The sequence below is a fragment of the Boeremia exigua genome, assembly GCF_020726555.1.
Source record: "Boeremia exigua strain MPI-SDFR-AT-0100 chromosome Unknown C7974scaffold_4, whole genome shotgun sequence".
In the NCBI taxonomy this organism is placed as follows: Eukaryota; Fungi; Ascomycota; class Dothideomycetes; order Pleosporales; family Didymellaceae; genus Boeremia; species Boeremia exigua.
In genome coordinates, this window is record NW_025763521.1 from 1,302,460 (window position 1) to 1,325,785 (window position 23,326).

General features: G+C 62.4%; 9 protein-coding genes across 9 annotated transcripts; 4 read left to right on the forward strand and 5 right to left on the reverse strand.

Moving 5' to 3' along the window:
* Nucleotides 1-209: 209 nt before the first annotated feature.
* On the reverse strand, nucleotides 210-1,207 carry C7974DRAFT_149244 (bromodomain associated domain-containing protein). Its single transcript, XM_046135739.1, has 2 exons — nucleotides 621-1,207; nucleotides 210-572 (listed from the first exon to the last, which is right to left on the reverse strand). The coding sequence occupies exons 1-2, from the start codon at nucleotides 1,114-1,116 to the stop codon at nucleotides 334-336; spliced, it is 735 nt and encodes a 244-aa protein (XP_045999076.1). The 5' UTR covers nucleotides 1,117-1,207; the 3' UTR covers nucleotides 210-333.
* A 94-nt stretch (nucleotides 1,208-1,301) lies between these two features.
* Nucleotides 1,302-3,337, forward strand: C7974DRAFT_422819 (transcription initiation factor-like protein TFIID subunit 7). Its single transcript, XM_046144349.1, has 2 exons — nucleotides 1,302-3,238; nucleotides 3,293-3,337. Exon 1 carries the CDS (start codon nucleotides 1,405-1,407, stop codon nucleotides 3,082-3,084), a length of 1,680 nt encoding a protein of 559 aa, XP_045999077.1. The 5' UTR covers nucleotides 1,302-1,404; the 3' UTR covers nucleotides 3,085-3,238; nucleotides 3,293-3,337.
* Nucleotides 3,338-3,481: 144 nt separating this feature from the next.
* On the forward strand, nucleotides 3,482-4,603 carry C7974DRAFT_411316 (uncharacterized protein; the record flags this gene model as incomplete). Its single annotated transcript, XM_046143547.1, has 3 exons — nucleotides 3,482-3,575; nucleotides 3,628-4,020; nucleotides 4,077-4,603. The coding sequence occupies 3 exons, from the start codon at nucleotides 3,482-3,484 to the stop codon at nucleotides 4,601-4,603; spliced, it is 1,014 nt and encodes a 337-aa protein (XP_045999078.1).
* A 662-nt stretch (nucleotides 4,604-5,265) lies between these two features.
* C7974DRAFT_432675 (uncharacterized protein) lies at nucleotides 5,266-6,725 on the forward strand (the record flags this gene model as incomplete). The annotated part of the gene is made up of 3 exons (XM_046144869.1): nucleotides 5,266-6,340; nucleotides 6,512-6,612; nucleotides 6,657-6,725. 3 exons carry the CDS (start codon nucleotides 5,266-5,268, stop codon nucleotides 6,723-6,725), a joined length of 1,245 nt encoding a protein of 414 aa, XP_045999079.1.
* A 1,794-nt stretch (nucleotides 6,726-8,519) lies between these two features.
* Nucleotides 8,520-9,519, reverse strand: C7974DRAFT_149309 (uncharacterized protein). The gene has a single exon (XM_046135741.1). It carries the CDS (start codon nucleotides 9,207-9,209, stop codon nucleotides 8,706-8,708), a length of 504 nt encoding a protein of 167 aa, XP_045999080.1. The 5' UTR covers nucleotides 9,210-9,519; the 3' UTR covers nucleotides 8,520-8,705.
* Nucleotides 9,361-10,349, reverse strand: C7974DRAFT_149272 (uncharacterized protein). The gene has a single exon (XM_046135740.1). It carries the CDS (start codon nucleotides 10,176-10,178, stop codon nucleotides 9,579-9,581), a length of 600 nt encoding a protein of 199 aa, XP_045999081.1. The 5' UTR covers nucleotides 10,179-10,349; the 3' UTR covers nucleotides 9,361-9,578.
* A 1,064-nt stretch (nucleotides 10,350-11,413) lies between these two features.
* On the reverse strand, nucleotides 11,414-13,909 carry C7974DRAFT_149319 (uncharacterized protein). The gene is made up of 2 exons (XM_046135743.1): nucleotides 12,854-13,909; nucleotides 11,414-12,759 (listed from the first exon to the last, which is right to left on the reverse strand). The coding sequence occupies exons 1-2, from the start codon at nucleotides 13,654-13,656 to the stop codon at nucleotides 11,643-11,645; spliced, it is 1,920 nt and encodes a 639-aa protein (XP_045999082.1). The 5' UTR covers nucleotides 13,657-13,909; the 3' UTR covers nucleotides 11,414-11,642.
* Nucleotides 13,910-19,603: 5,694 nt separating this feature from the next.
* On the reverse strand, nucleotides 19,604-21,519 carry C7974DRAFT_355821 (U4/U6 small nuclear ribonucleoprotein-like protein Prp4). The gene is made up of 2 exons (XM_046139580.1): nucleotides 21,385-21,519; nucleotides 19,604-21,341 (listed from the first exon to the last, which is right to left on the reverse strand). Exons 1-2 carry the CDS (start codon nucleotides 21,470-21,472, stop codon nucleotides 19,882-19,884), a joined length of 1,548 nt encoding a protein of 515 aa, XP_045999083.1. The 5' UTR covers nucleotides 21,473-21,519; the 3' UTR covers nucleotides 19,604-19,881.
* C7974DRAFT_390407 (phosphatase 2C-like domain-containing protein) lies at nucleotides 21,520-23,271 on the forward strand. The gene has a single exon (XM_046141463.1). The coding sequence runs from the start codon at nucleotides 21,867-21,869 to the stop codon at nucleotides 23,148-23,150; it is 1,284 nt and encodes a 427-aa protein (XP_045999084.1). The 5' UTR covers nucleotides 21,520-21,866; the 3' UTR covers nucleotides 23,151-23,271.
* Nucleotides 23,272-23,326: the final 55 nt, after the last annotated feature.

The window sequence follows — 23,326 nt, forward strand, 5'->3', positions numbered from 1 at the left end:
TGTCAGGTATGGTGGGGGTGAGTGGTGTTGGTTGCGAGGTCGTGTGGAAGTCAATGGCGCGGTGGGCGTTGTGGAATATAAGGTCGGGTGGTCGGTGAATGCCATGACGTAGGCGGGGCGCGTCATCCAAATCGCACCCCACGGCGCGTTGGTGCTTTGCTCTAACTGCCCTAGCACATCTCAGGCTGGAGCGCGTAATGCAGGGCACGCGTTGGCGAAGATTAAGCTTGACTTTTGCATTTGGTAAGATGCTGGTACCCTATGTCTCTACATACCTCGTGAAAAATAAAACCTGACGCCTGCGCTATGCTGTGTGATGCAATGATGGGTATTTTACTCCGTCTCCATGACCACGTCCTCCGACTGCTGTCTCGAGGCGCTTGGAGTGCTGTGATCCTCTGCGCTCGACTCTGCTGCTTTGATGGCCTTGACCTTTGTCCTGCGGTTCCACTCCTCGATCGAGTCGGGCCCGCCCCCTTCAATCTTGACAGGCCGGATCTCAGACGGTATGCCGAGCACAGTCCCCTGGAAGCGCGACTCGACGCCGGTCTTGCTGTGTTTTTTCATAAGCGCTGTGCGTGTCAGTGATGTCTAGAGACTGCGGTGCGGGCTTGACGCACTGTTGAGGTAGTCCTCCATCTCCAGCTGGTCCAGCTGCTCAGTGGGGTTCGTCGCGACGGGCTTGTATGTGCCGGCGATGCGGCGGATCTCCTTGTTCTGCTCGCCCGTGACCCACTCGATGAACTCGGCCACGTCTTGCGTGTCCTCGGCGTCGCGGCGGCGCTCCTCCATGGCGCGGGCGCCCGACTCACCGTTGTACGCGTCGAGCGGGGTGCGCAGAAACTCCTTCCAGAGCTCCTCGCCGGCGGTCATGGTCGGCACCAGCAGCCCGCAGTCCTGCATGGCCATGCGCACGTCGGAGATGTCGGGGGTGAGGTCGTTGTGGCTGGAGTAGGCGTTGTAGGCGGTGCGCTCGGCCAGCAGCGTCAGGTAGCGCGCGGTGAGGTCGACGACCGTGTCGACGGCCGACGGCTTGCCGTAGTGGAAGCCGGTCGCGCGCAGGATGTGGAGCACCGCCGGGCGCAGGAGGCTCACGAAGAGGTCGTGCTCGGACATGGCGCGGGGCGGGGCGGTGGTGGTGGCTGCAGAGCCCGTCGGTGTCTGCGGTTATTGCGCGGGCAGCCAGCGCATTGCTGGGGCGGGTGGGTGCGGGTGGTGGTGCAGTGAAGGCGCGTCGGAGCTTGGACTTTCATCGCGGCTGCCAAGACGACCTCCGCATCACGAAGTGCCCTGCCGTCGCAACCAACTCCCGTCGCAGCACTCCCGCCGCTGCCGCATCCCGCCGTGCGCCGTCGCGCTGAGCTGCCCGCCCATGCCCGGACACCCCACCCCGACGTCGCCACGATGAAGCTGAAGCTCAAGAACCCCAACGCCCCGGCCGGCAATGCGCCAGCAGCCGCGCCGCCTGCCCTCGCCGACGCCGCGCCCGCGCCCACGCCTGCAAAGCCGGGCGGCTTCAAGCTCAAGCTGAAGCCCGCTGCGACGCCAGCCGCAGACGGCGATGGACCCGCTGACCCGCTCAAGCCCAAGCGCAAGTACACCAAGAAGACCAAGGGCGACGACGGCAACTCGTCGTTCTCCAGCAAAGTGAGCTTCAAGAAGCGCGCGCGCGAAGATGGCGAGGACGGCGAGGCGCCCGTCGCAAAGCGCAAGCCGAAGCCGACGCTAAAGAGCCTGGAGGGCGTCGACGAGAGCGACGACGACGACGACATGGAGGAGCCGCCAGTGCCCGTGCGACGCCCGCCGCCGCCGGTTCCGAACCGCTCGACATCCCTCAAGCTCTCCATCAAGCCGAAAGCCTCGGCGGGTGCCTCTGCCCCGCGCGGCACGACGCTGCTCAAAGTCAAGGGCGCGGGGCGGCCTCCCTTCCGACCGCCCGGCGTGGGCTACGACAGCGAGGCCGAAGAGGCAGAGAAGGACCCCGCCATCGAGAGCCAGTTTATCCTGCGCATGCTGCCAGGGTCCGACTGCGACCTCCTGCGCAAGTCCATCGAGGAGAAGACCATCGGCCGGAGCGCCATGCAGGGCGGGCCGGGCGTGCACTTTAGATTCTTCGACAAGGAGGGCCGGAGAGCCATGGTCACGATACAGGGGCGTCACTACGCAGCCTCGATGGTCGAGCTGCCCAACATCATAGAGTCCATGAAGAGCTGGAACAAGAAAGACTGGGTCAAGACCGCCGACGTGTGCCAGATGCTCCTCGTTCTGGGTAGAGTCCAGAACGAGGACGAGGCGAAGAAGTACCCGCGTCCAGGCTATGTCGACGAAAACTCGCATCGCTTTCCTCACGGTCTCACCCCGCCCATGCGCTGGGTCCGCAAGAGGCGCTTCCGTCCGCGAAAATCCTACCTTGACGTCGAGCGAGCCGAGGCGGAGATGAACGCCCTGCTCGAGGCCGACGATAATGCCGAGAACACAAAGTACGATCTCGTCGAGGAGGGCGCAGAGTCTGAGGAGGAGTCTGCCTCGGAAGACGACGAAGACGAGCAGATGATGGACGCACCTGCAGAGACACCAATCGAGGAAGTCGACGCTGCTGCCCTGGAAGAGATGCTGCAAGCCGGGTTCATGGAGGACGACGACGTCGAGATACAAGCCGACGGCGACGACATCGAGGCTCTGTTCGGCGACGCCATGGAAGGCCAGACGCCTGTCACCGCACACGACGCAGCCATGCATGCACTGCAGAGCGGCAGAATCGTCGTCGAGCCCGAGACTGCCCCGGCTACGCCCACCGCCGCCACATCAGCCGAGGACGATGACGACGACGATGATGATGATGATGACGATGACTCGGAAGTCGACGAGGCCGCTGCCGCCGAACAACAGCGTAGAGAGCTGTTGGAGGCCGAGATTGCGGAGCTGGAGAAGGCAGTCCAGCAAAGCATGGAGTCGCGCGACAAGCAGAACAACCCGCTCTTCAAACAGCGCATGAACAAGACCATCGAGCGACAGCAGCAAGATCTGCACATCAAGAAGAAGCAGCTGAACGAGCTGAACGGCAACGAGGACGCAGACGACTAGGCCGTCGGCATGAAGCTATGCATTGCATCGGAGTACGACTGGGCATTGGGACGGCGCATATCATTGGGACGCATGGTGGGTGTAAGCATGTCAGTCCGTTTATCACTAGATACCATCTATGCATTCGAATCAAATTAACCAAAACATCGTTCCGGTCAGAAGTCGTGAATTCAACACCATCGCGGACAGATTGCTGACATGTACAAAGATTCTCGATGTTTCTCGAGGGCTGAGTGAAGGTGTCACGTGCGGTAAAGTTGAAAGATGATCTCGTAATCGTGCCTTCCGCCCCGCCACTCAGCCACTCGAACGCTCGACGGGCAACAAAGATTGCACTCACGTAGTACTAACCTTTGCACAGAGTAACTGATCATAGACACCTGAGTGAGTATCCAGCATGGCACCACCCGGGCCCCCACCGTACACGATGGAGCAAATCAGCGCGATGAGCACAGATGAAGAGCGGTTACGAGCGCGCGCCGAACTGAACAGTACGTGGAAGAGGAGGCTTATGTGGGAGGTGTATTGACGGTCCCAACTCAGGCTACATTGCGCGCATGAAGAAAGAGCAGCAGGAACGACTTGCATCCTCGAATGGCCACGCGAACCACGCCGATGGCGGCGCATACTCCACAAACGGCTATGCGCCTCGCGGTCGCGGCGCATTCAATGGCTCGAATCGAGGAGACCCGCATCGCGGAGGATATGCCTACGGAGGGCGAGGGGCTGGCTACCACCCGTACCAGCGCCAACCTCACGGCGTCAAATTCAAGAACCGGACCGTAGTGTTCAACAAGCCAGACGCATCTGCCGAGGTCGCTGGCACCGACACTGCTTCGACCCCCAGTTCAGCGCCTCTGTCGACTGCTCACTCCAGACAGAACAGCCAGCCACCCGCAGACCTGAAACAGCTTTGCGCAACCTTCACATCGACAGGTACCCGCCTTAACTTCGACGCACCACCCCCTCACGACTCCTCTGACTTTGAACAGGCCTATGTACCCGCCACGGCTGCCCCCTCGTCCACGATCCACACAAACAGGCGCTCTGCAAGCGCTGGCTCTTCAAGAGCGACTGCAACAGAGGGGCGCACTGCGCTCTGTCCCACGAGCCCACGCCGCACAACGTCCCGACCTGTCTCCATTTTCAAGAGGGTCGGTGCACGAACGAGGAGTGTCGTTTTGCGCATATCCGTGTCAATCCCGCAGCCCAAATTTGTGATGCGTTTGGACGTCTTGGGTATTGTGAAAAGGGCGCCGAGTGCGCGGACCTGCATGCGTACGAGTGCCCGGACTTTGCGAACAAAGGCGAGTGCATCCGCGGCGACAAATGCCAACACCGTCACGTCCACCGTGCGTCTCGCATGCGCAAGACGGCTGGCCGCTCGACGCCAGAAGACCGGTCCGGGGCGACTTCCCCGGACGTCGAGAACTTGGCGCGCAGCTGGAGCCCTGACGCTTCTCGCGCGCCCCTGTTCACAGAACAGGTCGACTTTGTCCCTCTCGATGCCGAGGGGTGACATGGCCGTGCTCGCCCCAAACCCTGTAGGCTCCCTCTCCCGCGCCGCACCACGCTTACCTAACCTCGTGCATCGAAGTCGTCGATTGCTTAACTTGGTAGGTGCTTTTACTTCTCTATTGGGCGGTTTTGACGTCCCAGTCTCGATTCAGCGTTGCCATGACATGGTGCGTATGCGATGATACCCCTTTGCGCTTGACGACAGCGTTTCCGTGATCCTCGGTAGTTTCCTAGCTTCTGGTGGTGACGGGCGGACATTCTTATATACGATAGTAGAGCAGAAAAACATGTACAGATAATTAAGAGAACACATTTCAGACAATTAAACGACCCTGTTGGCGAGCATTCCAACGTGATCGACGTACTTCGTAATCTCCAACGGAAATAGACAGCTGAGGAGGCTGAGCTAGGCGGGCTGGGGGCTCTTGGCTGTCCTACAGCAACTCACCTCAATCTGACATTACGCGGCACAACTCAGCCATGCTCGATGCATCGTGCCACCTTTACTGAGAAGCTGCGCCGCTACAGCACCACATTGAAAATAAAGTAGATCCTCCACGCACCCGCGCCCGCTGCGAGACTGCAGCTGCGACCGCATCACCCCTCCCTCGGCCGTCTATCCCTTGAACGTTGGACGCCCACCACTCAGCCCGACAGCCCGCCATGGCGCTCAAAGACCTCCTCAAGAAGAAAGAAAAGATCAAAGACGAAGGCGCCACAGGCGCGCCCGCCGCCCCGCCCGCCCTCAGCCCCAGCGTCCCCGAATTCCACTTCTTCCGCACGACCACCAGCACGCACGAAGCCATCGAGCCCCCCTCGTTCCCCGGCGACCCCACGCGCGCCGACGCACCCCTCCTGAGTCCCAAGGACGCCCGCGGCTTCGCCCGCTTCCGCCGCGCCTCGCACACCAGCGCGACCAGCCCGCAGCCCAGCCCGCGCACCAGCGACGACGCCGCGCGCCCGCGCTCCGGCACCCTCGGCGCCCGCCTCCTCGGCCGCTCGAAATCCCACACCAGCATCAACGTGCCCGCCAACCTGCCGGACCTCAGCGACGCCCCCGTCGCGCGCACCCCCGAGGACGAAGCGCGCTGGGAGAAGCGCGCGACCGTGCTCGTGCAGAGCGGGCCGCTCGCGGCGTCCGCGCACTCTGCGCCGCCAACCCCGACGATCGAGATCAGCGCCGATATGGCCGCGCTGGGCATGAGTCCCGCGCCCGTGTCGCCGCGCCCGGGGGTCCAGCGCAACCCCTCCACGGGCGCGGTCGCAGACGAGACGGAGATCCAGGAGGCCATCCGGCTGCACGAAAAAGGCAACCTCGAGGCCTCGACCGCGCTGTTCGGCCGCCTCGCGGACCCCGCGGGGCCGAACAATGCGCTCGCGCAGGTCCTCTACGGGTTGGCTTTGCGCCACGCCTGGGGCATCGACGCAGACCAGACGCAGGCCGTGCACTTCCTCTCGCTCGCCGCGAGCAACAGCGCGCAGGTCGAGCAGATCGCCTTATCCGCGGGCTTAAAGGGCGGGAGTGCGAAGGGCGAGCTCGTGCTGGCTATGTACGAGCTCGCGAATTGCTTCCGCAATGGGTGGGGCGTTGCGAAGGATCCGGCCGCGGCTAGGGCGTACTACGAGACTGCGGCGAATCTGGGGGATGCGGATGCGATGAATGAGGTTGCGTGGTGCTATGTCGAGGGGTTTGGGGCGAAGAAGGATAAGGTACGTGTACATGTTGCAAGCAGCCGGGGTAGTTGTGGTTTCTGGGTCGGAGGGATGCTGGGGTGCGTGGGTTGTTGCGGGCGCTGTGCTGCTCTGCTGCGCGGCTGGGAGAGGCTTCTTGCGTGCTGTACGGCTGCCGTGGTAGCCCATACCAGCCGCGAGAGCAGAGCTCACAGAGCTGCCAGCCGCGCGGATGCAGTCTCGAAGCAAGCCGGCAGAGCATTCAGCGGCGTGGCATCCACAGCCCGTTCACGCACGCACACAGCCTGTTCACGCACACACGCATCACGCCCAGGAATTGTACACACACGCGCGCGCGCACGCCTCACTGACCACCTGAATAGTTCAAAGCAGCGCAGTTCCTGCGCCTTGCCGAGTCCAAGGGGAATAAGACGCTCGGGAATACTTGGTGAGTTTGATTTCTCTTTTATCTCTGTTTCTTTGTTAAGTGTGTGGTGCGGTGGGTGGGTATGGGAAGAGAGGCAGGGGAGAAGCAGGGAGAAGTAGGGGAGAAGTAGGGAGAAGCAGGGAGAAGAGATGGCATGCAGAGAGAGAAGAGCCAGCACGCGTGAAAGCATCGCCACGACGCGTGCGACGCGTCCAGAGGGAAGAGATGGCACGGGACAGTGACTCTCTACGAGCCTGCTATCTACACGACATCGTGGGTGTTCTGCACCCTATCTTGCACTTGCCAGACACCGGTGGATCTTCCAGACACCTCTACAAGGAGAGCGGATGTATCAAGAGTGGGTGAAAAGATAGCACGCGTGAAAGACGATACTCCAACGCGTCAGAGGCAACGCGTACAGCACGCGCCAGACGACATCGCCGTTGGCACTGGTCCCCGACGACTCTCACTGCAGCGACTTCCGGTATCCGCACCCGAGTGAGTAGGGGAGGCGGCGGGCAATGGCTTCTTGCGAGCCTGCTATCCAGACGCCTTGCGGATGTTCTGCGGATGCAACAGGAGTAGCGAGACAGCACGCGTGAAGCAACGTCCCAACGCGCCCAGAGGCAGCGCGTACAGCACGAGCCAAACGACACCGGCACCGGCACCGGCTCCCAGCGACTCTCATTGTAACAAGTTCCGGTATCCGTAACTCCCGAAGCCTACCACGCCCGCCGCCAATCGTCGCTGCTGTCAACAGTGCCTACCCCGATACGTACCTCCTTGCTGGATCTACATCTGCATGTCCACGCCTATCCGCCCATCCTCCGCACCAGGCAGATCACTCGCACGCATTATCCCATTGGCCGCGCCCCATTGAATTACATTCGAACACCAACAACGACTGGTTTCGCGTCCCCGCGCCAAGAGGCCTCGATTGGCTGTCCGCGCTCCGTTGTTCGGGCAATATTCTGCCAGCCTGACGATCACGTTTTCCGCTTTGGGGCGTTTCGCTTAGCGCTATCAGATTCCTGCGCTGTTAGGACGCACCGGCATGGAGTTCGAGCAGCATGGGCGCACGCATTGACGGCGCGCTCGGGTCGTTCGCTGGATGGCGTGTTGGACGCTGGACACGGACTCCGGGCGTGGTGAAGGGGCTACACCGATTTCGCAGGTTTCGCTTACACTCCGGTTCTCTCCTATGGCCCGGCAGAATTCTCTGCGTCGCCAGGCCGGCTGGCTTGAGCTGCGATCTGGACGCTGGATGCGCTATGGACGTGTTTTCCGCACCCCTTGCGCAATTACCATCCCGCGTGCGTGCTGTCTGGACATACTCGCCAGAAACAGGATCAGGCATGACCGGATTCTTGCATCCGCGATGTTTCGCTTAGCGCCCGCCTGCCATCGAAGCTCTTGTTGGGGCTTACTGTCTGACATGGCGGGGCTTTGGAAGACGCAGGCCCAGGCAAGACGCATCATAGACACACCCTGTTTTGCAGTCGCCGGCCAGGCGCATCGAGGATGCTTTTCCGTTTTCCGCACCCCGTCGCGCGGTCGCCGAACGGGGGTGCATCGTCCGGACACACCCACTGAACGCCGTCGCCGCACCCCTCCAATCACAATCCCCGCTTAGCGCCACAGGTGGGCGGGGGAGGCAGCGGGGCAGCGAGAGTGGAGGGGCAGCGGGCTGGGACTCTTGCAAGCGTGCTGTCCAAACGCTTCTTTGAGCCACGCAGCCTCCGCGACGCTTTCAGGACTCCGAGGCAGAGCAGTTCCGTCGTCGCATCGCGCACACCTGTTTCCTGTCCAGTGGTTTGCTAGCCCTGGCCCGGGCCGTGGGTGGGGGTGGGCAACAACTCCTTGCGAGCCTGCTATCCAGGCAGGGACGTTGAGACTGCAAGGCATGGTTGTTGTTCCCGCACACCCAGTTCCTCATTCAGTGGTTCACTAGCGCCCAGGCCCGGCCCTGCCCTTCCGCACCACGGCGCCCCACCACGCTCCCGCATCATCGCGTGCCGCGGCGCTGCCACACCTCACCTAGTCCAATACAGCCCACGAGCCTGCTCAGCCTGCTCATGTGCCGCGCCGCCACGCCTCGCGACCGTAGCACGCCCAATGCGGTAGCGCGGCGTACACGTGGCACGTCGCTGCTGGCGCGCGTCGCTGAGGGTGTGCGGCGAGCCGCAGCTGACGGCCCGCTGACGAAGACGGCGCGTGGTTCGTGCGAAGGGTGCGCCGGGTGCGCGCAGGGGGCTTGTGTGAGATGGGCAGGCGGGGCGAGGTGAGATGGGTTTTGGGCGGGGCGCGATGAAAGAGCCTTGCGGGCTGGCTGGCGCGGTCGCCGCGTGTTTATTGGCGTTGCTGCAGTGACGTGACGATGATTTGCGGTGCGTGGGCTGACTGTTTCGCAGGATTTGGAAGCCAAAGTACGATCCCAAGTAGGCGTGACTGGTGCGGTGGTGTCGTGACGGGTGGTGCGAGACAGGCGGTACATCGGATGGTGTACCATGATACCATGTAGGAGACGGCGCAAGGAGATGGTAATGGCAGAACAAGAGTTCGGAGAACAGAGCAGACAGGAATCAGTCTTCCCCCCCCCCCCTGACTTACCTCCCTCCCCATCTCATCACCACCCAGAAGCAACACCCTCAACCCCGTTCCACACTGACCTGCCCTCGCGACTTCCGCTCATCGCACAAGCCTTCAAACCCGCACGCCGCAGCACCCGCCGTCGCACCCGCCTTGTACTCCCAGCCTGTCACCCGCATCCGGCCGCCGCGCAGCGCGGGACCGTGCCGTGCAGATGTTGCGCAGGGGACTGTGTGGCAAACCATAGGTCTCCGTGTCGCGCCTGAGTCGCGTGTACATATCCAGACATCTACTGAGTCGCGGGTACATGTCCAGACATCGCCTCAGTCGCGAGTCTGTAGCTCGCCGTGGGTACTGCTGAGGCAAGTGCGGCAGTCGTGCTGCGGCCATCGTACTGCGGCATTCTTGTCGCGCTGCGCCTGTCCAGTCTTTTCTCCCTGCGCATACCCAGTTGCTGCGGCAGCCTGCCTAACACCAGGAAATCTCTGACCCTGCGTCCGTTCTCCACAGCCGCTTCCGGTATGTAGAGCGCAGCGTCGACATGTACATGTACATGGTCGTCTGTCGCCCGAGCACGGCCCCTCGTGGTGGTACATGCGGCTCTGGGGCGCGCTGCAGGGTGAGATGGGATATGCAGCGGCGATCCGCTGTTAAGCATTTGGGGACGGAATCTCCGAGAGTGGAGTTGGGACGGGAGAGGGGGGGGTCGAGTTTTTCCTGGGCTCGGGGGGAGGCGGGAGATGTGAGGGATGGTGGTGTACGGCGTCGGTTTGGGAGTCGATGGGGGGTTCGTTGTGCAGCGGTTGCGGACTGTGGTGGTGGTGGTTACACAGCGGTACCTGAATGCAATGGCACTACAACACTGCAATGTCCAGCGGTGCAGCGGCATCGCTCGCTCTCACCACCTCGTCCCTGCCTCTGACCCTGACATCCGCATACCTACCCCCAGCAGCCTCAGCACAACACCGCGCGCCGCAGCCGCACCAGTGCCCTCACCACCGCCGCAGCCGCACCACCACAACACCACGCCGTGAGAACCGCCGCAGCCGCAACAACCTCACGATACCTCCTCCATAGCGCCGCGAATCCGCCCGCGGTGGAGCACCCGAGTATATACAGTGGGCCATTCTACAATGCACTTACGAAGTCATTACAGAGCACGCACGACGTAGCCGCAAAGCAGCAACGACGCTGCAGTAGCGCGGCGCCGCAGCACGACATAGCGGGCCCCATGCGCAGCACGGCTACCGACATCCCGTCGTATCGTAAGAGAAGTCTGCGACTGGCGAGAGTACGTCGTACGAAGCGTGCAGTGCCGGCGCACGCACTGCACGGGGCAGCTGTAGCTGTATGTACGCACAGCCCTCCCCGCTGCGCAGACGAAGTGCGAAACGAAGCAGGAAACGAGGTGGAAAACACCCGTCCAATCCCGCGATGTGCACTGCAGCAGCACGAAGTCCGTAAAGCACCGGCCGCGTCCCCACAGCGCAAGCAGTCGCGCCAATCAGCGCCGGCAGGCCGGAAAAATGCACGCGTGGGCGCGTTTCACGGCGCTGGGGGGGTGTCCTATCACGGCGGCGCAGGGCGGCCGAGCAGAGCGGAAGGAAGGCGGTGCGTGCGGCGTGCAGGAGAGTGGGGGGAGGGGAGGGCGATCCGGGAGCTAAGTGCGAGGGCCGTGAGTCACTGGGAAGTACTGTGCGGTCGGGAGGGGGGAGGGGGGTCAAGGAGGTCAGCAGCAGCGTTCAGCGTCACAGCGTTCAGAGGCACGATCAGGAGACATGGTGGAGTGAGACCGCATCGCGGCTCGAGGCGTGTAGATTGCCGTGCTCCCTAGCTAACAAGAATACCCACGAAGGAAAAACCCAGTGCAATCTGTCGGCGCGCGGGCAGCCGTGATTTCATATACAGTGTCGTAGCGCGTACATCGTCCCCGTGTGCGTGGTGTGCTATCCAACCGCGTTCATCCATCGTATAGACATAAGAAAAGGTCAAGACAACGCTCGCTCGCTACGCTCTGCAATAAACAAGATAAAAAGCAAAAAGTGGAGAAATCAGCAACGCAAATGGACGCAAGGGAAGACGCAAGGAACTATGGAAGCAATAAAGGTGGCCGTGGACGCCACCACGGCGGACCCCGAAGCAAAGTGCAACCGCCGTGTATGCTAGCGATGTAATCGAAAGTGCCGACGTTGCCGTCCTAAATGTAGAAATGGCCAGCGAGAAGGAGAAGGCGGCGGAGCCGACGATGCAGGTTGTCAAAGGAAGCCCGGCTCGGGCGGAAAGAAAGAAAGCGCTATGCTAGTTCAAACTGAGGCAAGTCGCGACGTGTCGGACAGGAGTGGTGTGGGGGTGTTTATTCGGCCTTGAGGCCGTCGGCGGTGCTGGGGCGCGACATGGCAGTCGACTCCTCAACAATGCGCTTGAACTCGTGGACAACCTCGGGTGAGATCTTGTCCCAGAGCAGGCTGCGCGTGTAGACCTCGGCGGCGGAGTCACCCTTGTTGTGCTCGCGCATGGCAGCAAGCGTGGCGGCGAGATTGCGGCGGTGCGATGGTTGCGAGGGCGAGAGCGGGTCACTGACATCGTCACTGCCGATGCTGTAGCGGGGGCGGGTGAAGTCGAGCGAGGTCATGCTGTTGTACTGCGCAGGCGTGATGGAGAACAGCTGCTCGGCCTCCTGCTCCTTGGTCGGGGCAGCAAGCTGAGAGTGGAGTTGATCGAGACGAGAACCAGAGAGCTCAGAGCCGGAGACGGTAGCCTTGGGCCAGGCCATGCCGGACGGAGTAGGCTCCAGACCAGTCACAGCGTTGGCGATGAGGCCCTGCTCGGTGAACGCAGAAGAGACACCAGCATCCTTGAGGATGCTGTCGAGAACGTCGGCCGAGGCAGCACGGACCTCATCAGGCATGCGGGGCATCGTCGGCGCGGCGCCGGAGCCAGACTTACTGGCGACGAAGGCACCACACAGGAGAAGCATCAGCAGAAGACCCGAAGCCACAGGCTCCTTCTCTTCCTTGGCGCGAGGCACGATAGCCATGGGCTGTTCCTGGGGAGTCTGGCCGTCGGCAGCGAAGTCGTTGACGAAGATGTAGTTGTCCCACTCGTTGCCGCCCATGTTGAGGTTGTCCATCTCCGAGGCGAAGTCGGTGAAGGTGGTGCTGGGTGCGACGGCCATGCTGTTGGAGCTGGCCTCAAGACGCTCAGTGAGCACGGCAACCTTCTTGCGAAGCTCACCGGTCTCGAGAGTGTGGTTACGGACAAGCTCTTCCTTGTCGAACTGCAGCTGGTTGATCATGTGATGCATGTCCATGGACTCACGATGCCAGTTCTCCTTCTCGGCGACGAGCTGCTCATACTCAATGCGCATGGTGGCGAAGTCGTCCTGCATGCCGCACATCTTCTCGATCCAGCCCTTCTTCTCCTCTTCGAGCTCTTCAGTGTGCTTCTTCTTACGCTGACGCGAGTCAAGACTGTCATGTGTTAGCGGATGAACAATGGAAGAGCGACCAAATGATGGATCGGGCGAAGCGAGGAGCGCTGAACCAAATTCCAGTGGGTACGTACGCGGCCTGTCTGTTGCGGAGGAGGCGCTTCTGCTGCTTGAGCTCCTTCATCTCATCCTCGTTGGTGCAGCCGGCGATGAGCTGGTCGATGTTGAAGAGGTTGCGCTCGGCGGGGATGTCGAAGCGGGCGTTCTTCTTGCGGATGCCGCCGTCACGGCGGGGGGAGAAGCCACGGGGCGGCGGAGTGTTGGGGCGCATGCGCTTCGGCCCGGGCCGTGAGTCCATCTCCTGCTGGTTGAAGGCCATCCAGTCCGAGTGGGTGTGCGGCGACATGGGCTGGTCAGCGACAGCGTTAGGGAAGACAGCACTGGGGCGGACGTTGGCATCGGGGAGTCCGTGGAACATCTGCTGCTGGGGCTGGGGTGCAAAGGCCGGCTGGACGCCGAAGTCGCCGGGGCCGAAGGGATTCGACGGCTTGGGGGCGGTCGGGGTGCGGATGCCGGAGGTGTCCATGGGCCACGACTGCTGGCCGTAGGTGGCGGCCTGGTTGGGGGGCAGGCGAGCGAAGGGGTTGTTGCTCTGCTCGGTGAAGAAGGGGTTGTTCATGTTGGAGTTGACGACGGAACTGCTGGCAGTGCGGTCAACGAACTGCCCCTGCGAGAAGTCCTCCCAGATGGAGGCGTCGGGCGAGAAGATGCCCTGGGTCGAGGTGGTGGGCGACATCAGGGTGGGCGTGTCCAGGATGGCGGCGTCCAGGGTCTGCTGGTCGTCGAAGAAGCTGGTTTTCCGGTCGTTGCTGCTGAGGGTCGACGAGGGCCGGTGAAAATCCATGTGACTCTGGTGGTTAGTGTGGGAAAAGTCCATGGCGAGGGGCGCGGTGGTCTTGTAGCGAAGTACCGGTGTGGGCCGGACTGGCGGTGTGGAGATCTCGTTTCGGCAATGTCGATGGCAGGTGCAGAAGCGCGTTTCTCGACGGCGATTGCACGGACGAGCACTGACTGGCAACGGCTGCGTGCGCGTTCCCAAAAAACGAAGACGGCGGAGGGCTGCCGGAGGGTGATGAGGATTAGAGCAGCGGGTGGGGAGGGCTGCTAGTTATCGCAGACGGCGGGGTGTGGCCCGAAGCAGCTGCTGGGACGCTGCTGGGACGCACGCTAGGCCCTTCTCACGCGGTGCGCAGAGCAGAGGCCTTCTTCCGTGGGATGCACGCGAAACACGGGCTGGCGCTCCCATTCGGCGCCCCAGCAGCGTCGGGTAGGCCTGCATCACCGCGCCAGTCGACCCCGAAACGAGTGGCTGCCGTCGCTGCGGTGCGTGTGCCCTCCGCCCTCACCACTCGCCCGCCCGCCGTTTGCTGAACGCGTGCCAGGTGCGTGTGCGAGCAGACGGCGTGCAGTCGCAGTCCCATCGCCGTCGCAGTGGCAGGCCCGCCGTTTGTCGCGCACAGCTCATGGCCGCCAGGTGATTGCCCGGCTGTCACTGTCGCGAGAGTCTGGTACGACAGGCCCCGTACCGCTGTAATCGATACGCTTGGTCGACTTGCGGGCCGGCCCATGAGCAAAATGCCCCCGTTGCGCCTCGCCATTGGCTGGCGCGCCGTCGCTGCTGTCTTGGCCGCCGGCGTCGCCCAGCAGCAGTGCGAAAACTCTGCCCCATGCAGACAAGTCCGCGTCGAGCCACCGCGAGCCTGCGAGCCCGCGATAGAGCCACTGCTGCTCTCCCGCCGTGGCCGCGCTGCGCAGCTGTGGACGTGACTGAGTCTGGTCTCATGCGCGGCGCGACGTGCAACACGGGCCGCCTTCCTCCGACGACCTCGCGCCTTCCCTGCCCCGACAGCGCCTGCCCCATCGCGATCAACCACCGCCAGAGCCACATCAGCCGACGCACTGCCAACTTCCCACTTCGCGTCGTCTCGTACTGCTGCTCTCGCCCACCCTGACCGATGGTGTCATCATCCCCGGCCAGCCGTGCACGAGTCATCTCACCGCCCGCACCGCGCGCCTGTCCCTGTCTATTCTGGGAAGCCAGACGTCCATTCCTGTGCTCTGTGTTCGTCTTCATTATCGTGCTGGGGCGCACCAGTGCCGTTGTATGCCTTGCCGACCTTGGGCAATCCGCCGTGCTGGGTCCCTCTGCTTGAGCATTCTGGCAAACACTGCATGCCGTTCTGTACCCTGAGACATCCATCTGCTAACCGAGCGTCTACCGACCGGCTGGCCACTGATCAGACGAGTGCGCGTCATTGGCTCACGCCTCGCATTTCTTTCAATTTCCTGCCTCTATTCTGGGTGTGCTGGAGAGGGACTGCGCTGCTTGTCACGCCTGTCAAGCTTCACTCCGGCGCACTCAGCATTTCCAGTCTACCACCGCTGCAGCGTAATGGAGCGTTTGGCAGACCCCGTGCAACCAGTCCCCATCTATCCAAGACATGTACAGGCTCCCTGCCCTCGTCTGCTGCTTTCTCCGCCGACGCCAGATCGCGTCACACAGCGCGGCAGCCGAGCAGCCGTAAGCAGCAAACGCCACGGCGCACAGAGCTGCTCTGTCGCAGCCCTCAGCCACCATCAGATCATGCCAGCCAAGCCCAGTTGGGCCCTTCTTGCACCCTGCCCTCGCGGACGACGTCTGGATCTTTGGATCGCCGCTGCCAGACCCGTTGATCTGATCTTGATCGGTAGCGAGTGATAGGGCAAGTACCTTTCCCCGGCGCGTACGCGTACCCTATAGCACCCAGAGCGGCGGCACATCACCTCCAGCCCTACACACTGCTTGTGACGGATCCATTTGCACCGTGACCCAACCCAATAGTATCCCCAAACTCTTCCTCTCCCACGCCATCTCAAACACGCTCCGACATTGACCGGCCACGACCACTTTGACCGATCTCAACGTGCTGCTGCCCATCAATGGCCTAAGAAACGCCCTGGGTTGGGCTGCAATCCTCGCGGCTGAAGACGCAGAGCTGTGTTCTGCACTCCCATTCGCACATCGCAGATGCAGCAAGAAAAGTGAGGCTGGCGGTGAAGGACCCACTTTCCGCGCTCCCGCCGCCGCCGCCCACTCAAATCCACAGCTTCTGGAACCGCGCATCGCGAAACGCTCCACTGCGGATTCGCAGCTTCATGCTGATGCACGCCTCGGCGCCGCGACTCACAGTAGAGTAAACAAACACCAGATTGCTAGGTAAATTGCCGGCCTCTGAGTCACTCACCAAGTCGCCCTGGCCAGCGCTGGGCGGCTGGTTCTGCCACCGGCCTTCTCCCTGCGCGCAGACGTCAGACTTTGGGACCGGCGGATTCGTGAAATTGCGCGCTGCTCGTCGAGAGTAATAGCTCTCTTTGCTAAGCTCGAGCGCTGGGCGCTCGTCGGCTAGTTGCGGCCAGATGACGCTATCAGCCCTACGGCCTGCGATCGCCCGGACGTGCCATCATATCATCACATCACCACTTCGTCCGCGATTCCGCGCGAGGTTGCATGTCGCTGGGAAGGGCCTGCGACGTGTTGAATTCATAGTTGAGCGGTATTTTTCCGCGAGTCTGTGTGAACAATAGTATAGGGTGCCTGGTCTTGCGAGACAACATTAAGATGAACAAGAAAACCCATCACGGTGAAAGTGTAAGTAAACACAGTTTTTCCACTCTAAGAGTGTGCACACGGACGTCGCGTGCAACTGTCCTCCACGCGAACCAGAGATTTCACAAGCCAGCGCCGTCTAGCGCAGTGTAGTCCCAGAAAAAGGAAAGACGTAAGCTCTGTGGACAGTGATAATCCGATACACAGACGCCGTGACAAACGTGAATGCAAATATCCACGATGGCGGCTATAGGTAGTGAACGTGCGTGGGAAACGCATGGTGGTGGTGGAAAGCAATCCCAGTCCCAGTCCCAGTCCCTTCCCTTCCCCTCACTTCACTTCTCATGAACCCCCTGAGTGTCCTACAGCCATTGCAGCCCCCAATTGTCTACATACACCATCCAATCCCGCAAATGCAACGCGGGCGGCAGTCCCAGTACCTCACAATCGTCTGCGCAGTAGAATGTGTGGATGTGTACGTAGACGAGCAAGACAGCGAGACGGCGCGCAGTGACGCGGTGAATATGTCTAGCTAACAGCACCGGCCCGAGTATCTGGGGGGCGTGGAAGGGACTGCGATGGTCAGCCGGTAGCGTACAAGTATTACATTTGTGTGGTTCTATCAGATATCAGAGCGCTGGTGGGCGGGCGTGTAGAAAAGGATTTAGTAGAGTAGTACCTAGTTATACATGCGCCTAAATCTCCTGTTGCACCCTCTAATTATCTGCACACTATCTACTCTTGCGAATGCAACGTAGTAGTGCTAGTAGCCTACAATCGCTTGTGCAGTAGAATGCGTGGATAGGCGCGTAGACGAGCGAGACGGCGCGCTGTGAATGCGTCTAAGTAGTCAACGGTGCTGGGCCCAGGTATCCAGGTATCCAGGGGGCGTGGAGTGGACTGCAAGGGAAGTTGGTAGCATGCAAGTATTGTATGTGTGTGAGTGGTTCTATCACCGGCTGGTCGGGAGGAAGTGTGGGCGAGGATGCAGTGAAGTGGTGTATGTCCCTACGATCGAATGCCGGCATTATATATGGTGGTTGGAACGCGGTCTGCGGTGGAGATGCGCAGATGTGCCGTCTCGTCTCGGCTTGGTCTACACATACTTGTTCTTAAGCCATCCATACCGCACACTTCCTCGAGTTCATCACCAACACCCTCGAGTAAATCCTACCCGTGCCGCACTGCAATGTGCCGCCGTCACTGCCCACGCAGTAGACACACTGGTGTCGGTGCTAGTACACAACTACACTACAACAACACCTACACGATACCATACTCCCTTATTGCTCTGCGCCGGTGTTTAGCGGTCGTGGTTGCTGTTGTTGTTGTTGTGTTCACCCCCCCCCCCCCCCCCAATCTGCAGTACAGTGGCTCGTGGTGTGTGCCCGTGGAGTGCGGTCTTCACCGAGCTCTGAGGGTCGCGGTGTGTGTGTGTGTGTGTGTGTGTGTGTGTGTGTGTGTAGTGTATGCGGTATTGACGGTTGGGGGAGGGGGGCAGTGGGTTCACGCTGACTTCGCTACTTTCACGGTACTTCCATGAAATATTCCACTGACTTCACGGTGTGTCCACGCACCCCCCACGCAACACGCAACACCCCAACACCCAATACTGTTGCTGGGCCTGTAAGCCCTGCTCTCCCGCCGCGTCTGCAGAGATACGGGAACTCGAGGTATTGATGCGGCACACCGTACCCAGGCATTGGCGCGGGTAAGTGAACATCCGCGTCTACAACCCCCGTGCTGGTGTCTGGACACATTGCGGTCTGCAGTTGGACACGTTGTGATTAGCATCCGCATCCCACTTACCGCCGCACTATCACACTGCACCCGCCCCCTTTGTCCCCAGCCAGCGCCGCCGCCCTTGTTCACGGGTATCGGGGGGTCGTCGCCCTTGCATACCGCCATCCACACCCATGTTTCAGGTCTCCTGACTACCTGGGTAATGTCTTGGGTACGTCGCTGCCGAGACACGCGTTCACGCTGCAGACACGGGATGCACGGCAGACGGCCACGCTCTGGGTGTCCTGCATTGCCGCAGCGGGCGCGTGGGCTGTTTGTGCGACGCAGATGGACAGTGGGGAGGACAGCAGCAAAAGGAGGGGAGGGGAGAGCGTGGGCCCACTGGTGCGACGCGAGAGTGCGGTGAGTACGCTGAGCACGGAAGGGACCGGGGACCGCAGGGACTGGAAGACATTGGAGCAGAGACGCAGAACAGAGAGCGCGTGGCCCGTTGTGTGCGAGCGACAGTGCGGTATGCACGGAAGCGACGCGAGGTGGCAGAGAACCCGCGGGTCTGTTTTGAGGAGCGCTAGGCAGCTGCTCGAGACTCCGGGAATTGCATGGTATAATAGTAGGAGAGCGGGAGCGAACTTGGGAGACGCTCAGACACGGGTCCAGAGGGACGCGCGTGGATTTGTTGCGTGCAACGCAAGAGCACTACAAGCACTGTAAGTACTGCAAGCACCACTAGCACCGCAATCACCGCGGGATTCCACAGAGTAAAACACGTCTCCGCAAGCACCCGCGCAGGCACACGCAGCACACCCCCCAGGACACCATCGCATCCTCAAAGCCCGCGTGGCCCCGTTCCGTGCGACCCCAGATTACCTACGGCGCGCACAGTACGTGGACAGCGAGTGCCAGATAGCAGTTGCCACCGGAGAAAGCAGGCCATACGCCATATACCCCAGGGGCCTCGCATATCCGACAAGACGCGTGCGCGGCGGGATGGTGGCCGGTACTCGCAACTCCCTCGGCAGGGACCTACTAACCAGCAGCAAGCAACGGAGAGGGATGCGCAGGACACTCCCCAAGAAGCGCAGAACCGGGGATGCGTGTGCAGATTGAGAGCGTGGACCGTTGTGTGCGACGCTCAGCAGCACGAGGGGATTTCGGGGGAGAGAGGGCGGTGGAGAAAGGGGGGAGAGAGGGATAGGCGGAGGATTGGGGGGGGGGGGGGGGGGGGGGAGATGAGGGGGGTGGGTTAAGGGGTTGTGGGGAGTGTTGGGCGAGTATGAGGAGAGGGTAAAGAGAGTGTGAGGAGGCAATCGAGTAGAAGCAGGGGAGGGGCAAACATATAGATGTGTGGAGGGAGAAGAGGGGGAAACGACGCAGGGTGGAGGAAGTAGGGATATAGAAAGCGGATGAGACGCGGACAGAGGGGGAAAGGGGACGAATAGAAATATACGAAGAAACGTACAAAGAAACGCGACGGAGAGAAGAAAACAAGAGTGACAGGGAATAGAAACAGACCAGTATCTTGTAGTGTATTCAAGCGTAGAGTGTCCTACCCTCTCTCTGATATGGAGAGGTATGCGTCCATCTATCATCGCATCTCGCTCCGTCGTGGCATCCAGCTTTCCCCTCCTGCTCCGCGCGGCACGTCGTCTGCGTGCGTGTGCGCCCGCGTCTCTTCAATACCGCGATCCCGTGGTTCCGTGATCAGACTCTACCCCGCGCACTCCAATACCATAATTCCGTGATCCATGATCCAGAGCTTCTTTCTCGCGCATCTTAAATCCCCCGCCCATCCTCCCGCGCCCACAGCTTCACCGTGCGGTCCTTGCCGCCGCTCACAATCCACTTTGCGTCGCGCGTCACATCGGCGCTGAACACGGGCCCCGCGTGGCCCTGCAGCGTCTTGCACAGCGCCCAGTCGTCCGCGGAGAAGACCTGCACGTTCTTATCAAACCCCGCAGACACGACAAAGGTGGACGCTTTCTTGGGCAGCGGCTCGCCGTCGGGGTTTTTTTGGAGCGGGACGCCGCTCGCGGGCCCGTCGGCACCCTCGAACCAGCGCACGTCAGTCACGCCGCCGGAGTTGGCGGCGATAGAGTTCGTGGTGCGCATGGCGCGCACGTCCCAGCACTTGAGGAAGCCGTCGCCGGAGCCGGACAGCAGGCGGTGGGCGTCGGCGGCCCAGGCGAGCCCGTAGATGGGCTTGATGTGGCCCTCGAGCATGAAGACGACGCGGCCGGTGCGCACGTCCCACACGCGGGCGATGCTGTCGAGGCCCGCGGAGGCGACGAGCGCGCCGTCTGGGTTGAAGGCGACGGTGTAGACTTCTTTCGAGTGGCCTTCCTGGGCGAGCAGCGATGCGCCCGTCTCGACGTCCCACAGGCGCCAGGTGGTGTCGTCGGAGGCGGAGGCGAGGTAGCGGCCCGACGGGTGGAAGGCCAGGCGGCACACGCGGTCGGAGTGGCCGGCGAGGGTCTGGAGGGGCTTCGGGGAGGTGAGCGACCAGAGCTGGATTTTGCCGCCGGCGCCGCCCGAGGCGAGGTTGAGGCTGTCGGGGGAGATGTTGCTGGTGGGCAGGGTGGCGCCGGGGGCCCAGTCGATGCCGGTGGTGCGCTCGGTGTGGGCGCCGCGGTAGGTCTGCTTGTGGTCGAGCGAGGGGATTTCGAGCAGGCCGACCTTGCCGCCCCAGGTGCCGTAGGCGACGTACTGGCCGCTGGGCGAGACGCGCACGATGCTGACGGGGCGGTCGGCGGTCTGCGAGCCGTACAGCTCGAAGCCCTTGAGGGTGTCCTTGATGGCGTTGCGGTGCTCGACGTGGGCTTTCAGCGGGATGGCGGCCTCCTCGCGCTGGTAGGCGATGCGGGCCTTTGCGCGCGGGAGCGAGTAGCGGGCCATGTCGCGGCGGGCGTCCAGCAGGGCCTGGGTGCCGGCCGTGTAGAACTCCTCCTGCTCGTCGGCGGGCGCGTCCTGCTCCTCCATGACGACATCCTCGGCATCCTCACCACCCGCCTCGGCGGCGTCTGCCAGCAGGGCGCGCAGGCGGTCGCGGCGCTCCGAGGGCCCCTCGCCGAAGAGGGTGATGGGCTCGCGCAGGGCGCGCAGGCGCAGCTTGACGTCGCGGTCGGCGGTGGGCACGATCAGGTTGGCGGCGCGCTTCTTGCGCTCGAAGTCGGCGAGCAGGTCCGAGGCCATGGCATTGCCGCCGCCGCCGGGCATGGCGTGGTTGCGGTCCAGCGCTGTGCGTGTTAGCTGGGCAGGCAGCAGCAGCAGACTACCTACGGACGCTCGCGTAGTCAATGCCCTCCATGGCATCGTCGGGGCCGTTCGCCTCCTCGACGTAGGCCTGCCGCGCCGGGTGCATGCTCATCGCGACTGGCGGTCCCCGGGTGCTGCGGGGTGCTGCGGGCGGGTGTGGTGCGGCGCGTGAAAAGAAGTTCCCCAGAGCCACAGGGCTTAGCGCCGTTCGGCCATGACACGCCGGCACCTGCAACGCGTGCAGTAGCCGCGACGGGCAGTGGACAGATCGCGGGAGACTGGTGCTGAGACTCTGCTCCTGCGCGGCGCCTGTATCTCCCTCTGCGTGGTGCTATGAACGTGATTGTTGTAAGTGCGCCTCGCCGGATCGGCGCGTCTCCCTAGCTCAGAAGTTTGTTCGTACCGTCGCCGTCGCATGCCATGCGCCGCCCGTCTGCGCAGGGCCGTCACCGCTCCTCACTCCTCTCCAAACCTCACTGACCTGACCGAAGGCCTGGGCCGCGGCCATGTCGTATGCGATTGCCAGCGCCGCGAGCGCTGCCCGCCTCCCCTCCCGCCGCGCCTCGGGGCTGCTCCTCTTCGCCCTCTCGGCCACCCTGGTTGCGCCTGCCCACTCGACCCGCACCGCACACCTGCACACCACGCGCGCGCAGGCCCCCTACGCCCTGCCGACCTGCCCCGCGCACAAGGACTCGACGCCAAACTCAGCAGGCCTGCGGTCGCTCAGCTCGTCTGCCCCCGCCCCGCACTTCTCCTACCACGTCGCCGCCTCCTTCTCCGCCAAGCAGGACCGCTTCAATGCCCAGCAGAACCTGTTCACAAACCCGCTGCACGACCCCTCCACGCGCAACGAGGACTGGCGCGAGTGCAAGCAGAGCCTGGACCCGCGGCGGCGGCTGCGCAGCGGACAGGACGCGCTCTTCTTCAGCCAGGTCGGCGACACCAAGACCACCACATTCGGCGTCGCCGACGGCGTGGGCGGCTGGACCGAGTCTGGCTTGGACCCGGCCGACTTCTCGCACGGCCTGTGCGAGTACATGACGTGCGCCGCGCGCTCCTTTCCCCACGGCTTCAACACCACCTCGCTGCACCCCAAGGATCTGCTGCAGGTGGCATATGACGAGGTTAGCGAGGACGACACCATCGAGGGCGGCGGCAGCACTGCGTGTTTGGCCGTGGCGGAGCCGGACGGCAACGTCGAGGTCGCAAACCTGGGCGATTCCGGCTTCATGCATCTCGGCCTGAATGCCGTGCGACACTTCACCCAGCCGCAGACGCACGCCTTCAACACGCCCTACCAGCTCTCCAAAACCCCCCACCGCATGCTCGTGCAGATGGCCGTCTTCGGCGGCCCGTCGACCCTCTCCGATCTGCCCAAGGAGTCGAGCATCACCCACCACAAGGTCCGCCACGGCGACGTCCTCGTCTTTGCGACCGACGGCGTGTGGGACAACCTCAGCCCGCAGGACGCCCTCGGCATCGTCAGCAAGCAGATGGTCGCCGCCGGCGCCTGGGTCGACCGCGACGGCGCCATCGACGTCGGTCACGATCTGGCGAAGCTGGTGCAGGCCGACACAGGCCGCCGCGCGGACAGCAAGTCGCTGCAGGCCGTTGTCGCTACCGCCATCGCAAAGGAAGCCAAGGACGCCGGGCTGAACACGCGCCGCGACGGGCCGTTCGCCAAGGAGGTGCAGAGGTACTACCCGGGCGAGAACTGGCACGGCGGCAAGCCGGACGACATTGCCGCCGTCATTGCCATCGTGCTGGAAGAGCCGACACCAAAACTCTGATTACGTGAATTGCATAGCAGGCGTTGCGGCGTGTTATAGACCCAGGAGGTTGTTTGACTGTTGTATATCAACCGATGTAGTCCCGTATATGGCTAGACGAAATAAAATGCTTGACGGTCCATTCGGCGTGCACTTGCGGGGCGGTGACATAATGGTGCAGAAGCCCAGACTGTGCG